Below are 27,452 nucleotides of genomic sequence, written 5' to 3'. Positions count from 1 at the left end.
GCAACCATTGATTTAAGGAAATGACAGTTGTTGATCTGAGCACTGTTGGTACTTTGTCCCATGTTGCATTACGTTGGTCCCTGTCCCGTGTGTCAGTGCAACATGTTTTTCCTACTAGATCCAGTTAGTTTGAAAATAAGTATACATGTAGACAATGTGTGCGTGGATCAATGTGTGCGTGTGTGCATGTGTGCTCCTCAGAATCAGCGTGACCCTCGGTTGAATGAGATCCTCTTCCCGTTCTACGACCCCAAGAGAGCCATGCAGATCATTGAGAAATACGAGAGAGACGACGAGCTGAAGAAGAAAGGTAAGAGAGAGGCGTGGAGGGGGGACACGAGGCAGAGAGATATTTTAGGTTGCTCTGCCATCTGCTTGTGTAGCCGTGGAACTACAGCATGTTACATGAGGTTGCTGGCACTTTTCTCTGCCAATATACAGTTGTAATACTTCTCATTCCCCCTGTTCTTATTATCATGATGGATGAAAAGTTAATGGGTAATGCTACTCCTGAACATAAATACTCATAGATCCAAAGCATTATCAAATGGTTAAACCTCTAAAAGTTACTAAACATCCTTCTGACAAAGTTGAATCCTCACTACAACAAAACCTACCAACATCTGATTTTCTATAGACTGGGCTTGGCATATGTTGCAGTTTTAGATTAACTGCCTGGCAGGTAGACCGTTCGAATGCTTAAAATTGAATGTCATATGTGAGTTTCTTTAATAAGTGATAAGCCTCCTGTAGCTGTTATCTCCTGTCTGGAACTGAAAAATTGTGAAAATGTCTAAACACAAGCAGTACGCACAGGTGATGAATCCATCCAGTGTAAACATTTAAAAGCCGTTTGTCAGGAAATCTGATAAATAACTGCATTGACTTGTTTAAACTTTACTGAAATTCATGAATACAAATGATTTGATTGTGTTCTGCCAGGCTTATAAATCTTCTTTGAATTTATAATAATAAATGCCCTTTTCTAGGAAGTCCATTGTAACCACCACTCCAAACACTGGTATTTACCTCGATCTTAATGACTCCTACCCCAGGTCAGATGTCCAGTGATGGGTTCTGCCGGTACCTGATGTCAGACGAAAACGCTCCAGTTTTCTTGGACCGGCTGGAGCTGTACCAGGAAATGGACCAGTCGCTGGCCCACTACTTCATCAGCTCCTCCCACAACACTTACCTGACAGGGCGACAGTTTGGAGGGAAGTCTTCAGTAGAGATGTACCGCCAGGTGCTGCTGTCTGGGTGCAGGTATGTACCATGTGTGTCATGGTCCGTTAAGATGGTGGATACATGAGAAAGTGTATACACTCATTGTGCTAACACACACTCAGACGACACAGACAATATTTATGTAGCTAAGATTAAGCTGTTCTCAATCCTACATGTAAAGTGTATTATAATGCTGTATGTCCTGTGTGCTGTCCCTCCTGTCAGATGTGTGGAGCTGGACTGCTGGGATGGGAAAGGGGAGGACCAGGAGCCCATCATCACTCATGGCAAAGCCATGTGCACAGACATCCTGTTCAAGGTGAGAGCACACACACAAACACACACACACAGCATGTTAGTACTGCTGTTGACTGCAACAGCTGCCTTTTTATGGCTTATTTCATATGGTATGTCTGCCACCTTGTGTTGACAGTAGGATATTACATATGTCCCAGCTTCTCCCTTCTTCTCTTTTTCATACTTGTCTTTTTCTCACCTTTCTTGTTCCTCCTCTTCCAACAGGATGTTATTCAAGCCATCAAGGAGACAGCATTTGTCACGTCAGATTACCCTGTTATTTTGTCCTTTGAAAACCATTGCAGGTATGTATAATCAAAAGTGTTAACGCACAATGATTTTGCTATTATTTTTTTTAATAGATACATGTACTTAATGCATTCTGTGTGTGTATATCACCAGTAAACCACAGCAGTACAAGATGGCCAAGTATTGTGAGGAGACTTTTGGTGACTTCCTCCTCAGGCAGCCTCTGGACAACTTCCCGGTAAATCTCCTCTTTCTGATTCACAATGTCTTTCAGAGTTTGTTTAATTTAGATGACAGTCATCGATATCTAAACATGTGATTATGTCCTCTTTGGCAGATTGAGTCCGGGCGCCCCTTACCCTCGCCGAACGACCTCAAATGTAAAATCCTCATCAAAAATAAACGCTTGAAACCTGAAGTTGAGCAGAGTATGTACACAACTCAGCCTGTTGACTTAATAAATCTCTCTTCATTACACTGTGTTATTTCTGTGATTAATGATGTGTGTATGTGTGTGTGTCATACAGAACAGCTAGAGGCCTTTAAGAAACACATGGAGGCAGGAGAGACCAACACCCCTGCCATCATTATGGGAGAGGAGAACGAAGAGGAAACAGATAACAGTCTACTAAATGATAGTGAGTGTGTGTGTGTGTGTGTGAGAGAGAGAGAGAGAGAGAGAGAGAGAGAGAGAGAGAGAGTCAGTATATACAACAACATGATGCCAAATCAAAGATCTTTTAAACAGTTGTGTCTGAAAAGCTTTGAATTTCAAAAAGCATGATGTCATGTCCACACCATTAAAAAAAATAAAAAGCTTGGTGCTTGTTGTTCAAATAAAGACTACATGCATCAAGTAATGACAAATATTAAAGTCTTGGAGAAAATCTGTGTTCCAAAAATAAATGTCTGTGTTATTGTGTTTGAACCTGCAGAAGAGAAGGTGACTGAGGAGAAGGATTTGAATTCAGAAGCTCCCAGCAGCCTGTCGGAGGCGACCAGTGAGAAAGAGACCAACAGTGTTTCCCAGACTAACACGGTTAGCTCGAAAAAAGAGGAGGAACGCAGCAACAGTATCAAGAAGGTGGGTTGTCACTTTGAGCATTGATTGGCCTCTGAAATATTGAAAATAACCATTAAACTGCAAACATCTTGGGCTAATTCCCTGAGTACATCGCTCTGCATAACTGCCTCAAAATGTGGATATTTTAAGGTTAAATACCTGTAAACTGAAAGAAATTTGAAACATGATACATGAAGGTGAAACTGAAAATTAACTTGTTGCATCATGTAGGAAAAACAGCTCCAAATAATGTAAGTACTGTATGTGCCTTTAGCATAAATAAATAGATTGCAATGTTGAGAGTAGAAGAAGCCTCGTTTCTGAACACACAGTACTGAGACAAAATAACAAATTAAACAAAAACTAAATTAAAACTTACGTTGTGTGGAATGTTTTTTTTCTTAAATGACTAATGTAGCTTTTCACTTTCAAATTACACGTGTTCGGTTATTTTTGACATTTAAAATTGGAAAAAACTGGATCCTTATGATTCATTCATCATCATTTAAAAACTGAAGTGCTGATTTAAATACTGAGAACGGTTTATCTGTCTGTTTCCAGGTGCCTGAAGATGAAGCGACAGAGATATCCGAAGCCACAGAAGCAACAGACGCCACAGATATCTCAGAAGCATCTGACCAAGACAATAACAAGAAGGCACGCACACAACTGCCACTACACTGTATCTCTCTCTCACTCATACGCACCTCATCACTTCTTAGTAAAAGCCAAACATCATGTCTGGGTTAGTACAAACATAAGTATTTGTGTATGTCTGTTTCTGTCCTGTACAGGGTGTGGAGGAGGCAGAAGACTCTGAAGAGGCTCTGATAGCTCAGTACACCTACGTAGGAGCCACTACTAACATCCACCCATATCTCTCAGCCATGGTCAACTACGCACAGCCCGTCAAGTTCCAGAGTTTTGATGTGGCAGAAGGTGAGCTTTGACTACATCCTTATGTGTTTTACAACTTTTTTAATTTGTTTATACTGTGAACCTGCAAGTGTCAGTCCCAAATTATCTCAGTGTTGTAAAAGCAAAATACTATAAACACTTTGCATTCCCTTTTTTTCTGTGTTTCAGAAAGGAACATCCACCATAACATGTCGTCTTTCAACGAGTCTGTTGGTCTGGGCTATCTGAAGACCAATGCCATCGAGTTCGTCAAGTATCCTTTGAGCTCATAGCCTAATTTGCTCTAAGATGACATGGAAACAAAAAATATAGATAATATACTGTAGATTTTGGCATATTTAAACATTAGTCGTGTTTCTGACTACTTCTCTTTTAGCTCTGTTTTATGCTTCTTAGCTGTTAAGTGCTCCACTGTGTTCACCAGCTTGTCGCTAACTGCGTGCTGAGCAGGTTTTTAGAGCTTCTTCACTGAAAACAGCTGCAGCTGAAAACAATGCTATGACAGTGATGAGAGTAGAGTTGTGGACCAAATGGTAAAACAATGAACTGAAACTCGTTATAAAGCCGAATGGATCTGCACATTTAGGTGATAATTCTCTGTAGGTTCATCACTACGAGCGACCCACTTCCCACTGTCACTTGTTAAACTTTTATTGTAAAAATATCAAGTACACCTGCCTGGATGTTTTATTATGATCAGCACTACTGAGCTCTCCACTGTTCTTCACAGTGAGAATGTTCCGCACGTGACTGAAAATATATACCTTTTTAATCAACTCTGAGTTTTAACTTAATAGATTGAGGTCACCTAAATGAGAGCTGAATGGCGGGTCAGAGCTGATGTTTTTCATATTTGTTTCCGCCCGGCTGTCGGAAAAGAACTGGAGGCCTCCAGAGGCCAGTGTGCCTTTGGACTGTGTGACTTGGCCTGATACACACATACACTTTGCCTCTCTCTATCTCCAGTGGGACTGCTTGACCCAAGCTGTTCACACTAAAAATAGTCCTGCAGTCTGTTGGACACACACGCGCACAAGCACTCGGATGCATAGCCACACATGTGCTGCGCACACATGCTCTCCCTCTTTTAAAAAAAAAAAAAATTCCTGAGCGTCAGTGCAGCTACAACAAGCGTCAGATGAGCCGGATCTACCCCAAAGGGGGCCGGGTGGACTCCAGTAATTACATGCCTCAGATCTTCTGGAACGCAGGCTGCCAGATGGTCTCACTCAACTTCCAGACCCCAGGTACCACAGCACACGACATGGGACCTCTGACCTCACACACACCCATATCAAGTACTGCACATACAGTAAATAAATATTAAAAGCACACATGCATACATAAATACAAGCACTCAATTAACCTTCAGATCTGCAGTGAACTTCTGACCTCACATTCATCATATTGAAAGCTTCTTGTGCATGTGTTGTCTGGATGAACATGGACCCACTAATCAACAAACCCTCACTCACCACAGTGTTCCACATGCAAACATCAAAATATACACATTGCAAGAACAAGAAAGACATTTTGACTTAATGGAGATTCAGTCTGGGTTGAAATGTTAGTTTAAAAGGTCAGTTCATCCAAATTAAAAAGCACATTTTCTGCCTTACTGTTAGTGATACTTAGCAATGCTGATATATTTGATTAAACACGTACATGTCGAGATCAGTAGTCTGCCCTCATTTGAGTGAGTCTTTAAAGAGAACTGTTTTTTTGAAGAAGTCTGTGCACATAAGGAGAGTGCTGAATTTTAATTTTTTTTGGAAACCATGCCGCTATTTCCAGTCACATTGTATGCTCTTTAAAAACAATGTCCAGTACATACTAGATCAGGCAAATAAAGCATTTTCACCAGATTTGTCATAAGAGTAAAACCTGCACCTCACTGGGTCAAGCACTGTCTTGCACAACCACACACACTCTGTGGAGATGTGACGAAAATTAGTTCTCAGTGGTTTGCAAGTCATTTTGCAGCATCAGGTTCTTCTACTCCGCTCAAACATTTCGTAGAATACACCTCTATGGAGTGAGGGACGCCTGTTGTAAAACAACTGCTGCCCCATGGCCACAGGCAAGAGGGGTCGGACCATATGGCCTGCTGGGAGCGAAGCATGTGCGAGGCTGGAGGGGGTGACACACAAGAGGCGGAGCTTCTCTGATGGAGGGAGAAATGATTAGCGGGGAGAGAGAGATGTACAAAGTCTCTCTCAGTCCTTTAGCAAAGACAAATCTCCACATAAACAGATGCAAACTAAATAGTCAAATGTTAAAGATTTAATGTGTGTGAGAAATGTGAACCTGATATGTGTGTGTCTCAGTCCCTAAACACCTCTGTGATTGTCTCTCTCAGATCTGGCCATGCAGTTGAACCAGGGGAAGTTTGAGTACAACGGCTCCTGCGGGTGAGAACAGCGCTCACTCCCGTCCTCAGCTCATTCCCATCCCTCCCTTCTCCGCCCCTCTCCAAAGCTCATCAATTAATGCATGTCACATCTCATTAGTGTTTGCCAGCGGCGACCGGAGCTACTGTCTGCCCCGAGAGCCGATGAGTGCTTTGGGGAAGCGAGCTCATCTTGCGCCGCCTTTGAGGCTCTCTGCAGTCATCTATCTCTTCCGCTCTCCATCTCCGTCTCCGTCCCTCGGCTCTAATACTGTCCCCGAGGGCAGAGATTTTACTGCTAATGCTGGAAATCTCATATGTGGGAAGATCAGGGCTTTTGCAGACACCCATCATTACTAATGTCACTCTGCGGCGCCCCCCGTTAACACACACACACACACACTCCCACACACAAAGCCTTACTTTCTTCTTATGTCAGATCCTTGAAGGAGTTTAATTGAAACAAAAAATGTCCTGAAAACATTATAGTGGTTTATTATTACGATTATGTATTTCATATTTTGAGCATTCATACATTAGATATAAAAGGTTTATTGATTTCTCTTGTGTGTGTGTGTGTTTGTCAGGTACCTGCTGAAGCCCGACTTCATGCGGCGGTCAGACAGGATGTTCGACCCTTTCTCAGAGACGCCAGTGGACGGTGTCATCGCTGCAACCTGCAGCGTACAGGTCAGGTCATGTGACACTTAAATCATGCTGTTAAATCCTACTTACAATATTTTATCACAAAACTATTATTAGTTAAGGTAAATATACTCATTCCATTTCAAGACTTGGTTGTCACAACATGGTCTGTGTTGTGCTGCTACAGGGAAGCGTTTAACTGATTAACCAATTTCGGGGACTTTATTGATGCAGATGATGCTTGATTATACTTCATACCTACTGCGTTGAGATCCAACCACAGTGAATAATGTACTGCTTAAATATTAGTCCTGTGAAATCCGTAAAGTATTCACAATTTTTCCATCTTTTTTACTGAAGGTGTTCTCCGGACAGTTCCTGTCGGATAAGAAAATCGGCACGTACGTTGAAGTGGACATGTACGGACTCCCGACGGACACCATCCGGAAGGAGTTCCGCACACGTATGGTGATGAACAACGGACTGAACCCAGCCTACAACGAGGAGCCCTTCGTCTTCAGAAAGGTAGCGAGAGCTAAGGGCAGGATAAAGGGTTTTTGGGGGAGGTGAGATGACGGTAACAGTGAGGTAGGAAGAGTGAGGTCGGATGCTACCTGCATGGTGATGAAAGCTGTGATATTTGAACAGTCGGAGGAAGAGGAAAGGGAGAGGACAGCCATGATGTTGGATGGAGGGAAAGGTCTCATTGGTAATTGAAGCCACTGGTTCTGTCCTTATGGCATGGAAAGAGAGAGGGCAGGATGGAGGGGAGGACAATGGGGAAAAAAGGCAATCGTAAGGTGGCAGTACAAGCAAGAGTAAAGAGAGATGAGGGAAAGGAAAAGTAACGACGATGAGATGGTTGTTAAAAATATGGAGACTGTTCAACAAAGAGGAAATAAACTGAATGATGTGGGAGAGAGAGAAGAATGACAAACCAAGACAGAGAGTGGGACAAGAGGAGGAGGAGGAACAAGGCAGCGAGTTCGCCTGTGCTTTGTTTGCAGAGAGAAAGAAAAGGGCAGAAAGAAGAAAAGAACAAATAAACAATTAGTGACGGAGGAAGAGAATGAAGGGGGAGAGATTGGTGATATAGAGAGAGAAAGGAAGAGAGAAGTGTGTGTAATAGTGCTGCTCTCAGCAGAATGAGGAGTCTCTCAGCCATGACTGTGACTCCAGCTTCCTAACACACACCATCAATCACAGCCTGCCGCAGTGCTGCTCTGCTCACACACACACACTCACACACACACACACACACACTCACACACAAACTTACACAGTGCTATCAAAGAGGGGCATCACAAGCAGAGCTGCTGGCAAGACTCGTTTCTCACATCTACACACACGTACTCAAATGCACACACAGACACAAATACCCTCAAAAGCTGCCACACCTTTTGCATGCATGCATACACAGCACTGTCAAGATGACTCAGAGCACACAATACACACTGGCATACAGTAAATCAGCGAGGCTACGTTTGCATACGCACACACACACACACACACACACACACAAGCGGGCGCCTCCGCCCATTCATCTCTAGTGAGTATTCTTCGGCCTTATCTCTTACCTTCCCCTTCGTCTAGGTATTAATCATCCTCCTCTCTCCGTTCACTTATCTCCACACACACAAGGCCAGTTAAGACTCTCACTCTCTCCTTTTTTCCAAGGTGTGCACACATAAGCTCATCCACAGACACAACTTACACACACACACACACATACATACATACATATATACAAGACACACTCCATTCCCTGGATGCGCACTAGCTGTGGAGATGGCCTTGTCAGTAGGAAGATACGCTGTGTGTTGCTGTGCTATCATGCCTTTTTCCTGTATCACACTGTGTCCGTCCCCTGATAGCGTCCCCTGCAGTTTCATCATTGACCTTCCTCCCTTAATGACGCCGTTTCTGCTTCGGCTTAAAAAAAAATAGACCATTTTACTGCAATGACTGTGAAAGAGTTTGTGATTTACCTACTTTTACACCAGAATGAGTTAAGCAGACTTCTCACAGTTGCACAGGGCTGATGCCTCTCCTAACTTTTATTGTCTTCATCACTTTTTGTCCTCACACCCCCTTTGCCTCCCCTGTTCCTCAACCCATCCCATTTTCCTTTTTTTCTGGCTCCTTCTCTCTCCCACCCTCCATTTCCTTTCGTCCCTCCCTCCTAGGTGATCCTACCGGATCTGGCAGTGCTGCGCATTGCCGTCTACGACGACAACAACAAGCTGATTGGCCAACGCATCCTGCCTCTGGACGGCCTGCAGGCTGGCTACCGCCACATCTCGCTGAGGAACGAGGGCAACAAGCCCCTGTCGTTGCCAACCATCTTCTGCCAAATCATCCTCAAGACCTACGTGCCGGACGGCTTCGGAGGTGAGGGGAACAGGAACACACACACACACATACATAAAACAAAATAGTTAATTTTGTAATTATTGTATGTGCTTTGATGTATAAATGCAGAATTACAAGTTAGTTTCATACTGACATACTTTTTTTTTTACTGCTCAGTTTATTTGTAGCTGATAATAAAGTTGTTTCTGTAGCCTGCAGGGAGGAGAGAAAAAAGGAAGGCTCCCGCTCACTTACACTCTGCCTCGGGTTGGTTTGAACATTCAGAGTAATGGCATGGCGCAAATGATGATGACAGTGAATCTGCAGTAATAGACAGTTTAGAAGAGGCAGAAGCATACAAATGAGCAGGACAATTGGAGACGTCATTAAATAAAGCCAAGGGGCTTCGCGCAGAGGAGCCATTACTGTAACCATTAACTTTGTCCTATAAGATCTGCTGCCAGAATCACTTCCCTACCAGACACACAGCACTGTACTACGAGCTCAAAAATAAAATCCTTTCCTGAGCAAACAGTGCTGTTTTCACAAGAAGTAAGATCACACCCCAGTCTGCACTAGTATCCGACAAAACATGTCAACAAGTCACTAAATTTAAGTTAACAAGTAACATTTATCTAAAACAATATTCAACGTTAACAAAAAAGTTTAGGATGGTTAACATGTGATTTAAATGTGTACATTTTAAATATTACATTAATCGGCTTGAATTTCTGGTGCCAACAGGCGCAGAAAAGCCACGTTTCATCTGTAGTCCACTAATCACGCATATCCATTGTCAGCATAGTGAGGCAGAAGTTAATCATGCAAAAGGAGGATAGCTTTTGTAATCTGTGTGAGCAGAATGAGATTTAATCCAACTTTGTTTAATGCCTTTCCTACTGCGAAATATCATTTTGGGTTCCCTGTATGATCCTAACAAATTCTTTCGTGTGTTTCAGCAATCGTGGATGCGCTGTCGGACCCAAAGAAGTTCTTGACCATTGCAGAAAAGAGAGCTGACCAGATGAAGGCGCTGGGGATTGACACGGTACACACAACAAACACACGCACCTGAAGCTTCAGTTTGAGTTTGAAGAATTGTACCTGATTAACAACCAGCATTAACTCACTCTGTACTCGGATATTTCTGCATTCATACAATAAAACCATCGTCCCTTCTCAGCTTAATGAATCGCTTCCCTCTCACAGAACGACATAGCGGACGTTCCCAGTGGAAGCTCAAAGAACGACAAGAAGGGAAAGGGTAAAGGAGACACTGTGAAGGCCAATGTGACACCGCAGGCCAGCTCGGACATGGCTCAGACCTCCAATGCTTCCCAAAATAACACAGCAGAAACCAAGAAGGGTATATACTGACTTAAAATATTCCCATTTAAGCACATTTACACTGTGTGGACACAGTTAAACCTCACTTTTCTCTGCCGTTTCAGATACTGCACTTGTGCCTAATGTCAGCATTGAAGACTTAAAACAAATGAAGGTAAGTAACCTCCTTCTTGACTCTAAGCACACTAACAAGGCTCCTACAGCTCAGTCTGTAAGACATATTCAATGCTGAACACCAAGTTAATAATAGGATAGTGTTATAACTACTGAATAATACAGTAAGGTAGTAGTACATAGTTAAAACAGCTACATAGCTACATTTACAGTGTATTTACAGTTTCGTAGATACTTTTTGCTTTCTCTTGGTAAAACTAAATGACTAGTCACCATTCTGTACCAATAATGATCTCATAATAATTTTGTTAAATACCTCATAGGCATTGCTACTGTACCTTGCTATTATGGTGCCCTATTCTCAGTGTTTTAAGGCTTTTTAACATGACCTGCACAAATTAACCAAACACAATTCTCTCCTCCTGCAGACGTACCTTAAACTGATTAAAAAGCAGCAGAAGGAGCTCACCACTTTAAAGAAGAAACACTCAAAGGTGGGTGATTGTTTTAGTGCCGACCTGTCTGCCGCTAATGCAAAGAGCCTGCTGCTTAGTCTGGACAGTCATTGATGCTCAGAAGGGACAGAAACGCAGCGAGGGGGGCGGCCTCCACCTTTCATGTGCCACTGACCACTGCTTCATCACTGTTTCACACACACACACACACACACACACACACACAATCTGTTTCGTAAGAAATTAGACTTGCTAAAGTTGCTTTTCCTTTGACCCGCTTACCATAGAAACCATGGAAGCTGCTGGCTCATTCACGGTGGCTGATTCATTATCACAGTATTCAGTCCTATTGCATAACGTGTATAATAGTACCATCCAGACCCATCTGTTGAGAGAATAAAGGCTGCTGGCTCATTACTGGATGTAGACAACAACAACATATGAATGTTTCCAACGTAATTATCATCACAGTTTCGTATCACAGCTGCATGTTTTGCTACGATTTCACAATTAGGCTTAATTCTTATATCTGCTCGTGGTGGAGCGGTGATACATTTCAAACTACACTTTCACAGCATAAACAAATACTTAACGTTTCCTTTTTTTAGGATCAAAATACAATGCAGAAAGCCCATTGCACCCAGGTGGACAAGTTGGTGTCTCAGCATGATAAGGAGAAGACAACCCTGGAGAAACTACTAGAGAAAGCCATCAAGAAGCGAGGGTGAGTAGCATGAAGAAACCTCTCTGTTAAAGCTACATAATAAAAGAAATAATTCAATGTCAAATAAAAAAATATAATTCCAAGGACTCAAATCAGGACTCGAATCAAACTTGACTTGCATGGTCTTAAATGGTCACTTGTATGCATGTGGTTTCCTCACAGGGAAAACAACTGCCAAGAGCTCAAGAAGGAGACGGAGGATAAAATCCAAACACTGGGTGCTGATCACAAAGTCAAGGTAACACAAAACTTCTAACTGCAAAACCTGCATCCTTTCCACAAAGCTGTTAGCCCGTGAAGATGACAAGTACCTCTGCTGTGTGCCTGTGACGTGTGTGTAGGTAAAGGACATCACGGCAGCGCACACTAAAGAGTGGTCAGAGCTGATCAGTAGTCACAGCAGCGAGGAGCAGGAGATGAAGGACAGCCACGTCACACAGCAGTGTGAACACCTCAAGAAACTCCTGACTACTGTCCAGGAGCAGCAGACCATGCAACTCAAACTCATCCACGAACGGTGAGGGGCAACTAAGAGTTATTTTTATTATCGATTTACCTTCAGATTATTTGATTTTAAAATGTCAAAAATTGTGAAAAATGCCGAACACAATCCATCCAGATTGCTTCTTCTGTCCAACCAAAAGACCAAAAATCGATTAACCGACTAATTGTTGCTCACAGTACATGTGACACAGTACTTGTACCACAATTTTTAGGCAGAGCAAAGAGATGCGCGCCAACCAGGCCAAGATGTCCATGGAAAACAGTAAAGCCATCAGCCAGGACAAGTCCATTAAAAACAAAGCCGAGAGAGAGAGGTGGGTCACACGTGTACAGTGTATGTGTTAGTAAGTTGACATAGCTGTTTAATTGTTATGTTGTTACTGTTCTGGCCCAGTTGTAAAACCACGGTCCTGCTCTGTTTTTGCTGTTTAGGAGAGTGCGAGAGTTAAACAGCAGCAACACCAAGAAGTTCCTGGATGAGAGGAAGAGGGTAAGATCTTTACTATTCACTCTCTCCCATTTTACTGCATAAAACTAATCTGTTAATACCATACATATTTGGACGTCCATTGCTGCTACAGGAGTTAATTTTAAGGTATAAATATAGGAAACATTTATATTTTCTAAGAAAAAATATGTCACAATAAAACATTTCCAGTGTGACAGAAAAGACCTCTTAGTAAAATCTTTGTTGTTAAGAAAGCAAAGCATGTCTGTGTTTGGTATCAATATAAAAAACACTCGTCAGGACCTTTTAAAATTGATGTTTTGCAGTCAACTCTATGTACCACAACCTGTCCTGTGTTGTACAGGCGTTTTCACCTAATGTTACTATGAGTCATGGCTTGAGAGTAAAATTGATAGAGGTTACTACTTATTCACTGTATTAAACAGTAAGTGAATGGTCATAATGTATCATTGTTGTCCCTGTGTGTCTGCAGCTGGCCATGAAGCATCAGAAGGAGATGGAGCAGCTAGAGAAAAACCAGAGAGAACAGTTGGAGAAACTGGAGAAGTTCAATGAGCAGGTACAGCGTTGAAGAAAAGAAAATGAACCTTACAGCAAGAATATTCACTGCTAATATACTGTTTAGAAGAAAGTACTAAATGTAGCTGGCGTGCATGCCATCAAACTTGCCATTAGCAGACTGTTGTTCTCCATCTCAAGTGCAGAAATATCCAACCACAACATTTATTACACAAACTTCCTGCATAAAGCAGAACACTTCTCAGTTTATGTTCCTCTGTGCTCCGCCAGCTTTTTAAGTGTAAATGAAACTCAAAGCCGGGGACTGGAGCAGTTCTCCGGCTGATTTGTTCCCCAGATAATGGCTGCAGTTTGTATCATTTGTGCTGTAAACTGTAATTAGTTTTGCAGGAAGTGTTCCACATTGCTGGCATCAGATTGCCTCGAGAGACTTAAGACAAACAGCAATGCTGGTCTCAAGGAATAAACACCAAGTCCATATTAAAGAATCAGAGTCTCAGCTCTCCTGTTGCACAACGTTTCTTCATGCAGTAACAACATACTGTAGCTTGACAGGACTGTATCTCTCTGCGTGTACATGTCGCCCATCTGTCCGTTTTATTTTGCCATCCTGCCACACTCAGTAACCTGTTACATGTCATACATGTATGCACATATTCATTTATTTTTAATATGATTTGCTTCTTCCGGCACAGCTTTTGAAATCACACCATGCAAACAAACAGGTTCAAGGTAGGCATCTCCATCTCACTCAACTCTTACCTTTCCATACCACTTGTCTGTCAGTGATCACGGTTCCTTCCATCCTTTTCCCTCCCACCACTCAGCCGCGTTACTCATTTATTTGTCGCAGCGGTTTTCTGCTGAGCCTGTTAAAATCTGCATTTTCCTGCCACTTAAATGACTGCTATAATGAGCAGTCTTGAGGTGAATCACCACTGAGTAAAGCAGGGGAGTAGCACACGACAGACCCTTCTCTGAATAGATTGTGAGATTAAAGAAAAGAAAGAAAGTGATTCATTTTTCTTTGTACTGTGAAATCCCATTCCCACATTTGTAGTGTGCAGCTCTCTGGGTGTCAGCAGTGCCAAATAGCAGCTTGAGTCATTTATCACCATGACTCACCAGCTATTACTAAGCAAAAAACAGCCAGCTCCCAACCTACCCGACTGTGCTTTCACTCCAGCTCATAATCATTTGCTTTCATAGTATGTGACATTGTCCCACTGCAGACATTTTATGGCAACCGTTACACATCACTCCTACTGAGCATGTGGTTCGTGTTACCTGAGAGGAAATGCACTCGACACAAGGGATCATCACTGGAGGAGAAACACATTTGTGTTTTATAACTAAGGATCAGACGTGCTCAATTCTAAAATTGGCAACAAAAAACAAAAAGGTGGATCCTCTGCAACCGTGCAGGAGAAGGGTTCATATCCTTTACTGAAAGTACCATTACATTACATTACTCCATTACAAGTAAAAGTCCTGCATGAAACAAGTGGTCAGTTGTTGAACCTTTTCTCTAATCTTTGATTTTGGTGAGTTATTGGATGTTTTGAACATTTATTGAAATGAATCTATGAGAAAACTCAGAGAAATCTGAAAAGTCTGACTCAGACTACACGCTGCTTTTTGTAAGACGTCTTGGAAACCTGTAGTTAAGTCTTCAACAATGTGTTGTATTTTAAAAGCTAGTTATATTATCAATCGTGTAAAACCTTGATGTTGTAAGTAACTAGTAACTAAAGCCGTCAAATAAACGTAGGATAGTAGAAAGTACAATACTTCCCCTCTAAAATGTAGTGGAGTAGATGGAAATACTCCCCAATATGTCCCCAAATATGTACCTATATACAGCACTTGAGTGAATGTACTTAGTTACTTTCCATCCCTGTACACATGTGCATTAAGTGTGAGGTTGTGGTTCTGTGTCTGTGTGTTTGACTGTTTTCTGCCTCCTCCCAGGCCAAGGACATGCAGCAGATGGTGAAGTTGGAGGAGGAGATGGACCGCAGACCTGCCACGGTGGTGTGAGCGACTGAGACCGAGACACAATCACCACACACACACACACACACACACACACACACACACACATACACACACACACACATGCAGGTGCAGAAAACACTCCACTGCGGATAGCCCTCCACGAACCCTGCCCACATCACTGTCTCTGTACTTTCGTCATGTTCACACACACAAACACACAGTAGCCCTCCCACACTCTTACCCCCGCCCCCCGCTAACTTTACACCACTGAGCCACTGGCGCTTCTCACTGATTGACAGGGAGTTTAACCACTTACGGAGAGAGGTAATGTTACCACGGAGACGAAGCAACAGAGTCAGACACACCCCCCTCCTCCACTGTATGTAGTTTTCTATCACTACATCCTACGGGCAACACAAGCTGCAGCTATTAGTGGACACACACACAGACACACACACAGCACATGCACAAACACCCACGGGAAGTGGATATCCGTTCCCCCTTTTGACTTGTTCGTTTTGTTTCTTTCTTTTTTTTTTTTAATCGGTACCAGATTAAACTCTCCAGAGACAGCGTGGAAGAGGGGGGAGGAGAAATATGTGTAAGATTTAATGTAAATTCAGCACAAAATGAATAAACTTTGTGAAATACACTGTATGCTACACACCAGTCCTGTCCTGAGCACTTTGTATGTGATAGGCCATCATAACAAATGTGGAAAATGTAGCAGTGCACTACTGTAGGTTTTCTGTATTTCAGTAAGAATGTATTTAAAAAAAAAGAAATCACTGTATGAAGGAGTGGCAAAACCTCCCTGTGTCAACTATCCAACAATGCAAGTTGTTTGACTTCACAAAGATGTTACTGACTTTTTTTCCTGTTCAGCCATGTTACAGCCCACTTATTATCTCGCTGAGTCAGAAAACTATAAAGGGATCACGATGGATTGATGTTCACTTTGATGGTTATGGCAGATTTTGTTTTAATCACTAGGAAATACCCGAGAGAGCTGCTGCCGCTTTTACTTGAAAATAACATTTATGTTCAAGTAAAAGTAAAGTACAGTGAATCATCACAAGTTTACACCTGAAAAAACTCACATTTTACATTCCTAATGTTGGGCTCAAGATCATGTATACTATGCAAAAAATAAATAAAGATAAACAACACATGATTCGCTCAAAGATTGAGATGTACAAAACACAGAAAATCAACGAAAATGATAAAGAAAACAAAAGAAGTTTGGGTAAAATACTTCACAGTAACAGTACCCAGAATGTGGTTGTTTTTTTATGTAGTGATAAAAATGATGCATTCCCTACAAACCAAGGCAAAGACACGAGTAGTTAATTGAAACTATAATAAAGTGGACACGTACCAATAAGTAAAAGGTTAAGCAGGATTAAAATGAGTCTTTGCATTAAGGAGTTTTGTACTTTGTACTCTTGTGAAAATTGTGCCAAATTTTAATACAGCGGCAGCATTTTAATTCTGCTGTAATACTTTTGCTTTAATTGGCCGGCCACTTCACTATCAGAGAGGAACTTTGTCAGACACGAGTCAAAGCCAGCTCGTCTCGTCAGTTTGCCGCTCATTAAGGCGTTGTTGAAGTGGAGTGCTCCCTTAATAGCTTCTTGACTGCAACCTCAGCTTGTAATCCTCATCATTCCCCCTTGCTGGCCTTTCGGTCAGACTGAATAATTACAGCAGATTTGTAACAAAGCCTGTGACATGGCTGCCACACACATTATCCACACCGGGGGGATTTCAGACAAGGGTCGACGTCCCAAAACAGGTTTCCCTCTAAACGTTACTGTCCGTGAGACCAACAGAGGGGTCGAGGAAGCACTACTGAACACAGCTCCGGTGACACTGCTGGACAAAAAAGGACCACTGCAGAGAAAGAAATGTGACTTGAAAATACTATTATTAAGTAATCCTGTGGGTACTGTAGTATTTGTGCACATATGATCATGCCAGGCGTTCACACTGCACGGCATACCATGAAAAAAAAACACAAAAAAAACGACCAAAATGGTAAAAAATCATAATAATATGATATGAAAACACACAAAAACATGGGGATGAAAGCACCTCTAGATGTTTTGGCCTTTTTAAAAGATTTTTTTTTTTCCATTGTTTTATTCTGCTGTAAACACACATTAAAGGGTAGACGGGATGTTTTTTGTATATACTGGAATGTATGTAGTTTAATTTTACTTTTCTGACTAATCGTCCTCCTCTGTCACACAAGGGCTCAGGGGATTAGAGTGGGTCTGTTGGATGTTGGGGAAAAAAGACATTTATCAACCACTGGGGTTTTTTCTCGTTCGTTCTTTTTCGTTTCTGTTTTTCCGGTCTGCCCTTTACTGCACCACACGACACAGTATAAAGCTCTCACCACATATCTAGTGCAGAGATAAACGAGTAAAAAAAGTGCTTTTAAATTTTATTCCATCGCTTTCAAATGTGCCACTCAGTGTCTGTTAGGAAGTTAAAATTATTTTACGAATGATAAAATGCCAAATTAAGGGGTTATTTATATGAAGATATATATATAAATAAATAAATATATATATTATATATATTAGATATAATGTGTAGTTTAAGATTATTATGTTTGTTAGAGGCTTTTTTGCACTAGTTGAATGTTTCTGTTGTGTGACTTCATGTAACCTCGGGCTCTAGTTTGTCAAGGAAAAAAAAAAGGCAGATTATTTTTGCAGAGCAACGTCACCGATTTGATTTCCTCAGTTTCTACTGTATCTCCTCTTTGTTTTCTATTTGAACTGTAGCTTGTCGACGAAACCATTCTGTGCGTGTTTTTGTATTTATATTGTATTGTTGAACTTAAAGCAATGAAAATACTGTTGTTATCCAGCTCCTTTAATACTGTTTTATAGTATGTGTACCAATAAATCCAGGTGTAAAATGGGACAGAAGCATGTGGCTCATTTGTGCTTTTGATCATCATCCTCTTCTTTGACTTCTCCGTTGTTATCATTTGTAAAGTCCGACCAATAATGGACTTTTTTGGGGCCAATACCGATATTGGGGAGGAAAAGTGTCATCTATATATCAACCAATATTTAATGTGGTTATCAAACACTTGTGATGGAGGCAGGATATTTAACAGTTTAACTTTATTGTCCAAGATGACATCAGAGCGAAAAACAAACTCCACTGAGAATTATAATTAATAATTCTACATTACTCTGAGTATTTTTTTCTTTGCATTATGTTCTGTTTGAATAAAGTTTTCATATCAATATAAGATCTGTCGGGCTCAAATAATTTGGCCGGTGTTTTGGGGCAGCAGGAGTATTTATATAAAGTGATTAAAAAGCTTCATGTACCTTAAGGACAGTTTCCCCTCACCTGGGGAGAGATTTATCAATGTATTACGGTGTGAGCAGTTTTCTTTCTATTTTATACAAGTCAGCAGAGATGGACAAGCATGAGTCTCTCATCCATAAGTAGATGCAGGTTTCCTTCTGCATGGTGACAAAATGAAGTCCAGTATAAAGAATCAGTTCACAGCAAAGTCTGTGGATCATGATTTCTGGAAAGAGACATCACAGGCTTCATATTTGAGAGACACACACAGGATCTCTTTGGTCAATATCTCCAAAACTTGGCAACACCCACCAAAACAATCCAGATGTTTAAACAGCACCACAGGTAAGAGGGACATGTGCATTTTTTGATTTTGTGGTGAGCTGCCCCTTTAAACACACCACAGATGAGAATTCATCTTTGACTCATTAAAGCGTTATTCTGATGCTGACAACAGGAAAGGTCTCGCGGGGTCACACTGTCTGCAGGCCACATTTATTGTTACCAGCGGGATTGCGCAGCGCGCGCGTGCACACAGCAGCCCCGCACTTAATTTCCCACACAATGGCCCCCGCAGTCTAATCACAATCAACAAGTGCGGGATGAATTCATATCCATGATGCGCTCTTGATACGCAGGCGGCTCCGGCGCTGCAGCTCTAATTGTCATTATAAGAGATGTATTTCCATCAGAAAGGAGAACAAAGCGCGCGTATTATGTTTGCGTTGCCCGGCAACTCGGCGGCTTCCCCCTTCACTATAAAACAGAGCTGATGGGTTTGTTTTGTCAGCATCCGTCTGGAGGAGAGCATCCAGACCCGCTCCATCCTGTGGAGAGGATGACATCTCCCTGATGAGTGTTTGACCCACTTCAGAGTCATGCTCAAGGCTCAGGGGAAGTCCAGCGGGCGAACAGGCACCAAGATCCTCCTGGAGGCGATGTCCAAGGATAAAGTCCACCTGGCCAGGTTCGTTCTGGACGCGCTGGATGGAGAAATCGTGGACTCGAGAACAGAGGGCGCACAGACCCCCCTCATCTCTTCAATCCTGCTGCCCGACAGCCACACTCGGTGTAAGTTTGTGGAGCTTCTGCTGCAGAGAGGAGCCAACGTGAACTGTCAGGACGGCGACGGGCGCACGGCGCTCAGCTACGCCTGTGAGAGAGGCTACCTGGATGTGGTGAAGATCCTGGTCCGAACCGGCGCGGACCCGGAGATCGTGGACGCCTGGGGGAACACCGCGCTGATGTACGCCGCAGTGGAAGGTCACTCGCCTGTGGTTGAGTTTCTGGTGAGAGCTTTCAAGAGGCTGGGTCTCCAGATACACAGGCAGAATAAAGTTGGCAACTCTGCGGTGGAGGTGGCGAAGTTTCTGGGCCACACAAAGTGCATCTTTGCGCTCACTAACAACTCCAAGAAGGGCCGCGAGGCTGAGGGAGGCGCGCAGCCACGACTTCATCTGGGATGCGGTGATGTAGGTGAAGTTGGACATTTAGTGAACAAACTTGAGTCGTGTCATCATGCAGATTGCCAATTAGTTCAAAGCTGCACTTGGAGACTGAGGCCGCGGATGAAGCCAAGTCGGCTGCCATCGATGGGCTCTATAGATGAGTTTGACAGAGAGAATGACGGCTGCTCCTCACCTACACAGGAGCTCGTCTTCTCCGGAGTCCTGACCCCTAAACCCCCACCGCGGTTTCCCGACCAATCTCCAAACTCTAAGCATCCTAAACCCGGCGAAAGGCTGAGCATCTCTGATGATCACCTCCCCCCTCTTATACAGAGCTGTGAGCCTCAAAAATCTAGTTTCTTCTCACCCAGACCCAGCAGACCCAAACCCAGCGCGCCCTCTGCCCTGGGCATCCTACTGACTCCCATTCATGCCAACAAAAGTGAGAATAACCCAGAGACAGAAAAATCAAAAATCCCAGATTTCGGTGTGCGCAGATTTCACGACAGCTACTATCAGAAAAGATGTAGCCTGCCGACCAGCATCCTCAGCCCCACTCCTCCGGAGCGCACACTGGTGCCTTTGCGTAAATCCAGAACCGTGATGAGGCGCGAAGCGTCTCCCTGCAAGGCTGATCCTCTTCAGGTTACAGCGCCAGCTGCAGCTACTTCAACCACGACCTTCTCGGTGTTGAGCAACAAACTCCTGCGTCGATTCACCTCCCCGGAGTTTAAAAAGGACGTGAAAGAGTTGGAGGAGGCTCCTGTGTCGACTTCAGGGCGGATGCCGCGATCTGAAACTTTTCCTCAGAGCGTTAAACATCCCCAGGTGGGCAGCAAAGCCAGCATCGACAGCATCAGCTCCGTCAAGTGCGAGTTTGACTTCCAGTTCAAAAAGACAAACTTTTAAAAAACTACAGTGCGTCATGCGTAAAGGGAGTTTATATCTACCTACTTATCTTAAAAATATCACGTTACTTTTAGACCTAGTTACATCATAGATCATCTGTTACTGACTCTTTTCTACATTCCCCTCCAACGTGTATCTTGAGATCTTTCAATACTTTTTCCTGCGAGTGATCAGCGCATCCAACAGCGTCGACGTCTAATGTTCTATAATAGAGCCGCTCTGCAAAACTTTCTCCTATTTGACATCCGGACGTTATAAACTGAAGGACAGAGGCAGTAAAAACGAGCCTAAAGCCTTTAACTATGGCTAATTAACCCCCAAAAATCAGCAGCAATTCAAAGAACTCTGCGTAAACTACGTGCGTAAACGTCAGCACCTGCCCAGTTGGATGCAGCTCCAGAGTGAGACGCAGTGTCTAACTTTCAGTGTGAGTGGTTGCTCCTGTGTTCAGCTGCTTTTGCCACTCCTTTTGGGGGCGGGCGGGGGTTGTACTGAAGGTGAAAGGGGGATGTGCAATCATTTATAAATAAATTAACACTCAGCATTTACTTGTGTGTGCTACAGCCTTTCATGAATCTCTGTATCTTTCACTAAATGTTCTCTTACCGACTCTAAAAGCTGCTAACAGTGAATAAAATCTCACTTTGTGAAATGAACATGGTGTCCTGTGTTGGATGAGTGTGTGATCACGATTCTCAAAAAAGGATCAGTTTGTCTGTCTGCATGTCTTCACTGCAATTTGGGTGGAATCCTGCCCGGCAGGTCATTGAACGCAACATTTACTCTGCTCTTAAATGTCATTAGTGTGAGGGTGATTAGTCTGAAAATCACAGTCAGGCTAACATGTGTCTTAACTTCTGAAACACTTCTTAATAAACATCTCATTACATCCTCCAACATGACGTTTGTATTCGTAGAAATAAATGTCACAAGAATCTCGATTAATCGAATAACAGACACAAAGGAGGATTTCAAGTCTCCACATAAGATGCAGCACAAACTCTCAGCTGCAACCTTGCAGAAGTGGAGTTTGGGAGAGGGAGGGCGGGAGGGTGAGGGAGGGAGGGAGGGGGTGTTGTCGGCAGTTTCCCTCCAGACATACATCATTTCAGCCCAACCTACAGCTGCTGCCACAGGGATGGAGACTACAGCATTGCGGGAATAACACAGACTGCATGCCGAGTGCTTTTCTCACAAAAGAGGCAGAATTCAGTTGACGGAGTTTTTTTCCTCTCAGCAAGGATCATTATTTCTGACGTTAATGATGCGCAGACGGGGCTCGGTCCTGCAGCTGTCACTGGGTTGAAACCTGTCAACCTTGGAGAGGGGAGGTCGGTGTGGAGACAGACAGAACTCCTCGGAGCCGGCTGCTTCTGCACCGCAGACCGGATCTCACGTCCAACCTGGACACTTTTTTTTTTTTCCTTTTTGCTGCATTCGCGATGATCTGAGCGTGACTTCTGGGCGCTGAGTAGAGGCATCCCTCCTCTTTCTCTCTCTCTCTCTCTCTCTCTCTCTCTCTCTCTCGCTCTCTCTCTCTCCTCTTCCTCCCCTCTTTCTCTCCCGCCTCCCCTCTCTGCCTCTCTTTCTCTCCTTTCTTTCCGTGGGTTCAGCACAGGCTGCCCAGTCAGTCAGCCCCCTTTTTGTTTTTTCCAGCGCTGGGGAAGCTGATAACGATGGGACGAACCGGTTTCAGCACCACGGAGAGCGCCCGACTTCTGCTGCTCGGTGTGTTTGGTAAGAGAGAGTGTGTGTGTTTGTCGTGACTGCTCGCTGCAGTCAGTGTGTGTGTGTGTGTGTGCGCGCGCGTACGTGTCCGTGCGTGAATGCGCGTGCACCCTCTGCGCTTGTTTAGCTATGACAGATGTATGGATGTATGTGTCTTCACCGCACATCACCTGTGTCTCCTCCATGCGTGGATATAAAAGTCGTGCGGACACGATCAGAGTTGCAGTTGGTCACTTTCTGACGTTGTTTAGACCGCAGCCAGTCGCGTGCTGTTGCTCCCCTGATACAGAAGATTTCAGGCTCCACCGTCTCAACCTGATTTTGACTTTGCCGTGAGGAAACAGAGGTGACGTGACAGTGATCTAAAAATGTGAGAGACCTTCCGCTAAACTCAAGAGGAGATCATTAAGCCTCTGTTTCTGCTGATTCTGCATGTTTTGGTATACGTGTGATCGTGTGTGTGTCTGTGTGTACGTGTGTATGTCTGCGTGTGTGTGTGTGTGTGTGTGTGTGTGTGTGTGTGTGCCCCCCACCCCATCTGTTACCCTTTTTCTATTCTGTGGTCAGGTGTGCTGGCGCTGTCCGTGGTGCTGGCGGAGCAGGAGGGGGAGAACCTGTCCGGTCTGTCCAACAACCCAGACAAAGCCATCTTCGCGGTCCGTGAGAACGGCACGACATGTCTGATGGTGGAGTTCGCCGTGAAATTCCTCGTGCCATATGACGTGCTCGCTCTCAACGGGATAGACGTAAGGAATCCCCTCGTGTATTTCAATATGTATTAAAAAAAAAAAACATTTTTAAAACATGAAACGTTTGGCTGTTTGAAGCGTAAAGCTGCATAAAATACGGCTCCGTTTTGGAGACATTTTTTGGGTTGTGCGTAAAGGTGGCTGCAGCGCTATAAAAATGTTGTTTTACACGCAAAATATTCTTCAATTTATTCAAATGGACTGTTTTTATTGTAATCAATAAAGAACATGTATTTTGAGAACATTAGACTTGTATGTGGAAGCTGCTCTTGTAGTGTGTAGTCGTGCGTAAAATGCTGACGTCGCATTGGACCTTTCATCAAGAAACGAAAACAAGGAGAGCTTTTATCGATATCAAACTCTTTTTTTTTATCATTAAATGCACTTTTCTTTGTTTCTGTTGCTAGTAACATCTCATTCAAATAATCTTACCTGCATTCTGGATATGTTTGTTACACTACAAGTTCGTGCGTAAAAATGGGTAGACATGCTAAAACAAAAAACACTCCACAATCCCTATGTGTCAACTTTTTTTTTTCACGCGTTTGTTGGATCTTTTCGCAGCTGATCACCGAGCAGGCGTCGTTCACTCTGCCCCGGAATGCAGAAATCGAGGGTAAATGTGGGACCACGGAATCTGAGATCCACATATCCTGGAAGAACAAAGCCTACACCCTCCGCATCTACTTCTCAAAGGTGGGCGAGAAAGCGTCATAGAACACGGAAATCACGCACATACTGTATCATCATGTGCAATTAAAAAAAAAAAAAAGTCTGAATCATCTCCTGGGAAAATCAAGGCGCCCACACAATTTACAGTCACCTGGAATCTTCATCTGTGTTGAGCGATTTCACAAAATTTATGCCAGATTTTGTCTGTTTGTCCTTTGAATCATGTAGCGGGATCATGACATCATTTCACTAATGCACTGAGTTAAAGGAAAATATCTTATTTAAAAGGAAATTATCTCACTTATTATGAGAATATATTAAAAGGGACATATTTAGCTGGGTGTAGGGCCAACCAGCCCCCTCTGTGCGCTGGAAAAGCCCACTTTTGACGCATGTGTGTGTGTCTCTCTGCGTGTTGCAGGAGTTCCGTGACAAGGGCACTGAGGTGTGGAAGATTAGCAAGGTCCAGTTCGTCTACGACACCTCGGAGACATCGCATTTCATCAACGCATACAACCGTGAGTCTCCCGCCGGTCGAGCCTGTGTTGTGTCACAGTAGCTACTCAGCACATTTCCATCCATCCATCCATCCAACGCAAAAACGTGCTCTCATTCATCTCACGTCTGCGTTCAGCTGGAAATCAAAGAGTTGATTCATGCATGGATTTATGATTTTTCGCCCACTTGTATAGAAAAGAGCTTTCACCGGCTTTATTACAGATTTTAGATGGAGCTGGGTAAGTTTCAGCTGGAAAATGCGCCCTTTAATATACAAATTGTATTGTGAAGCAAAACGAGTGCACTTCCAATAAACTTAAGAATAAAAATATAACTTCTTTCATAAGTTTTAATAATTCTATCTTCAACTTGATGGATTGAAATTTGTATTTTCTTTTATTTTGAAGGACTTGACCTCTTCAAAATCATCAAATTTAGGAATCTGCATTCATCTTTTTTCCACACAGGCCAACATGGATGTCGATCACGCACACACCCACGCATCTTAAACCTAGTTACATCATCATCATGCCTCCATCCTTACGTCGTAGTTTCCTTCGTGACTCTGTCTCTCTGTCTCTCTCCAGCTGGGAAGCACACAGCCAGCACGCACCGCCTGTCGGCCCTGGTCACCCCCGCCGGGCGCTCCTTTGTGTGCCTGGCGCAGCAGACCCTCACCCTGATCTCCAGTGACCACCAGAAGGGCGTCACCGTGTCCATGTACGACATCCAGATCCAGCCCTTCGACATCGCCTCTGACTTCATGTTCAGTGAACGTAAGAAAAAAACACAAACACCCTTTCTGAGACGCACCAACATGAAGTCTGCCACACTGCCACTGCTTTCTGAAGCACATTATGAGAAAACAGAGATGGTGATCGTGATGAGAACTCCTGGGGGGTGTTTTTAACTTTACATCTACCTCTCTCTCTGACTCACACACACTCACACACACACATACACACCTCTCTGGGGGGTTATTGCTGCAGTATGAGCTGCAGAGATGGAGAGAGGGTAACAAAGAGGGGGTGGGAGAGAGATGCAAAGAGAGGAAGAAAGAGAGAGGAAGAAGGAGAAGGGGGTGGGGGGTCATCAGGACTTTATGAGTGCAGTTATATCCCTGCCCTCAATGCAGCTTTTATAGACATGCTCGGTGTACCTGGGCGTCCTCTGAAAGCCAATCACCTTGGAAGAATCATTGGCTCTGAGCTGCTGTAAACTAGGCTGTGCTATGCTTCGCTGCCTCCCTCCATAGTGTACATTAACTGCTGTCCACAGGGAGAAACAGCTCCCAACTTTAAAACCCCACATGCACACACTGTACTGTGCAGCCAGTTGTGGTTTTTTAGGCGTCCTCCTTTCCCTCCTTTACAGACACCCATGTGTGAAAGATGTGTGTGCATGCTAACGTGCCTTTAACTGAGAAACAGCAGAGGAGAGAAAACTGTGTGTGACTAACTGTTTAACTGCAAGAGAGAAGAAACATCTGTGGATTAAATGTGTCATTGAGTGAATAAAAACCAAAGGAACAGTCACTGCTGTGTGAACACACTGATGCTACCTCCATTTATATCACACATCTATGCACACATACACACATCCATCGGCCTGACTAAACCTGCAAGGGTCCACGATGAGTAGGCCCGTCACAAAAACTACTTTTGTTGGACGATTTATTGTCCCAGAAATAATTGTGATGAACAATAATATTGTAATTTTAAGCCCATAAATAAATTAAACAAACCACACAACCAAAATAATAAATAAAATGGGCTCGTAGACTCTGTTAACAAAAAGTGCATGTTCACACAATGGGCCGTGTTGAGGTCAGCAAACAGGGTCAAGATCATGTACGTACACACACACACTCCACCTTTATCAAAAGATTGCAGCCTCTGCAGTTTGGACATTGCCCTTGGCCATACTGCAATTTTGATCATATTTTGATTGTTCTCTGATCTATTGATCATTTCAGTCAGTTTTTAAGCATAAAATCCCGAAACATTCACGGGGTTCAGCTTCTCTATTGTGAATAACTGCTGCTTTATTTGATCCCAAACAATGTAAACACGGTATATTTGGATGTTGGACCTCTGGTCAGACAAAACAATACATCTGGAGACATCACTCTGAGCTTTAGAGAATGATGAGCTGCATTTTCACTATTTTGTACATTTTAGACTAAACACTTTAAAATAAATCAACTGTCAGACCAAACAATAATGAAAGTTATTGTTTGTTTTAGACATAATTTATAAATAATAGCATTATATGATCAAGACACAGTTCCACTGAAAGGTATGAGAAGGTCAAGGGTCTTTTTGGACCCTTGTCAGTCATGTTCAGTCACCTCACCATGCTGAATTGTGTTCGTTTATTCCCTCAGCCCACAAGTGCATCACCGACCAGCGGGAGCGTCTGGAGGAGACTCTCCCCCTCATCCTGGGCTTCATCCTGGCCCTCATAATCGTCATCACGCTCACCGTCTACCACTTCCACCTGAAGCTGACGGCGACCCAGCCCCAGCTCCCCAGAGATCGCTCCATGTACAAGAACATGTAGTCGGCGGCAGCAGCACGGCGGCGGCGGCTCCCCTCAGCTCTCTCCAAAGCTAACCTGACAAAAGACTTGTCTCCTCGATGTCCCAGGCCTAACACCACCGAGGAAAAAGTGCCACATGATGGACTGAATCCATGACGGAGAAATGTGTGTCGCCTTGTACCGTAGGCCCACTGGAACCACTGGAAGTTAATGGGACAGCTTGGGGCCTAGCATGGATGTAGTTGGAGGGTAAATCCACCAAAATCTAATTTACCCGGCTGCTGAATTGAATCTTAATGAC

The 27,452-nt window shown here is 43.4% G+C and overlaps 2 protein-coding genes across 2 annotated transcripts in view; both read left to right on the top strand.

Moving 5' to 3' along the window:
- LOC141017550 (1-phosphatidylinositol 4,5-bisphosphate phosphodiesterase beta-4-like) overlaps window positions 1-18,189 on the top strand; it is a 69,543-nt gene extending 51,354 nt beyond the window's left edge. Inside the window, exons 13-40 of the mRNA XM_073492241.1 lie at window positions 202-310; window positions 1,056-1,266; window positions 1,453-1,546; window positions 1,750-1,829; window positions 1,927-2,011; window positions 2,111-2,201; window positions 2,301-2,411; window positions 2,709-2,857; window positions 3,398-3,493; window positions 3,631-3,775; window positions 3,923-4,007; window positions 4,877-5,001; window positions 6,114-6,165; window positions 6,731-6,833; window positions 7,149-7,313; window positions 8,975-9,179; window positions 10,100-10,188; window positions 10,350-10,506; window positions 10,592-10,641; window positions 11,030-11,095; window positions 11,665-11,780; window positions 11,943-12,018; window positions 12,122-12,297; window positions 12,497-12,598; window positions 12,717-12,774; window positions 13,226-13,312; window positions 13,968-14,004; window positions 15,244-18,189. Coding sequence (XP_073348342.1) covers window positions 202-310; window positions 1,056-1,266; window positions 1,453-1,546; window positions 1,750-1,829; window positions 1,927-2,011; window positions 2,111-2,201; window positions 2,301-2,411; window positions 2,709-2,857; window positions 3,398-3,493; window positions 3,631-3,775; window positions 3,923-4,007; window positions 4,877-5,001; window positions 6,114-6,165; window positions 6,731-6,833; window positions 7,149-7,313; window positions 8,975-9,179; window positions 10,100-10,188; window positions 10,350-10,506; window positions 10,592-10,641; window positions 11,030-11,095; window positions 11,665-11,780; window positions 11,943-12,018; window positions 12,122-12,297; window positions 12,497-12,598; window positions 12,717-12,774; window positions 13,226-13,312; window positions 13,968-14,004; window positions 15,244-15,320 — 2,997 coding nt within the window. The 3' untranslated portion in view covers window positions 15,321-18,189. The remainder of the gene's footprint in view (window positions 1-201; window positions 311-1,055; window positions 1,267-1,452; window positions 1,547-1,749; window positions 1,830-1,926; window positions 2,012-2,110; window positions 2,202-2,300; window positions 2,412-2,708; window positions 2,858-3,397; window positions 3,494-3,630; window positions 3,776-3,922; window positions 4,008-4,876; window positions 5,002-6,113; window positions 6,166-6,730; window positions 6,834-7,148; window positions 7,314-8,974; window positions 9,180-10,099; window positions 10,189-10,349; window positions 10,507-10,591; window positions 10,642-11,029; window positions 11,096-11,664; window positions 11,781-11,942; window positions 12,019-12,121; window positions 12,298-12,496; window positions 12,599-12,716; window positions 12,775-13,225; window positions 13,313-13,967; window positions 14,005-15,243) is intronic.
- Window positions 18,190-22,639: 4,450 nt separating this feature from the next.
- Window positions 22,640-27,172, top strand: lamp5 (lysosomal associated membrane protein family member 5). Its single transcript, XM_073492263.1, has 6 exons — window positions 22,640-22,700; window positions 23,259-23,437; window positions 24,005-24,136; window positions 24,534-24,630; window positions 25,198-25,386; window positions 26,997-27,172. Exons 1-6 carry the CDS (start codon window positions 22,640-22,642, stop codon window positions 27,170-27,172), a joined length of 834 nt encoding a protein of 277 aa, XP_073348364.1.
- Window positions 27,173-27,452: the final 280 nt, after the last annotated feature.

Source organism: Pagrus major, chromosome 22 (assembly GCF_040436345.1).
Source record: "Pagrus major chromosome 22, Pma_NU_1.0".
Taxonomy (NCBI): domain Eukaryota; kingdom Metazoa; phylum Chordata; class Actinopteri; order Spariformes; family Sparidae; genus Pagrus; species Pagrus major.
The sequence above is the reverse complement of the archived record's forward strand: the minus strand, read 5'-3'. Positions and strand labels throughout refer to the sequence as shown.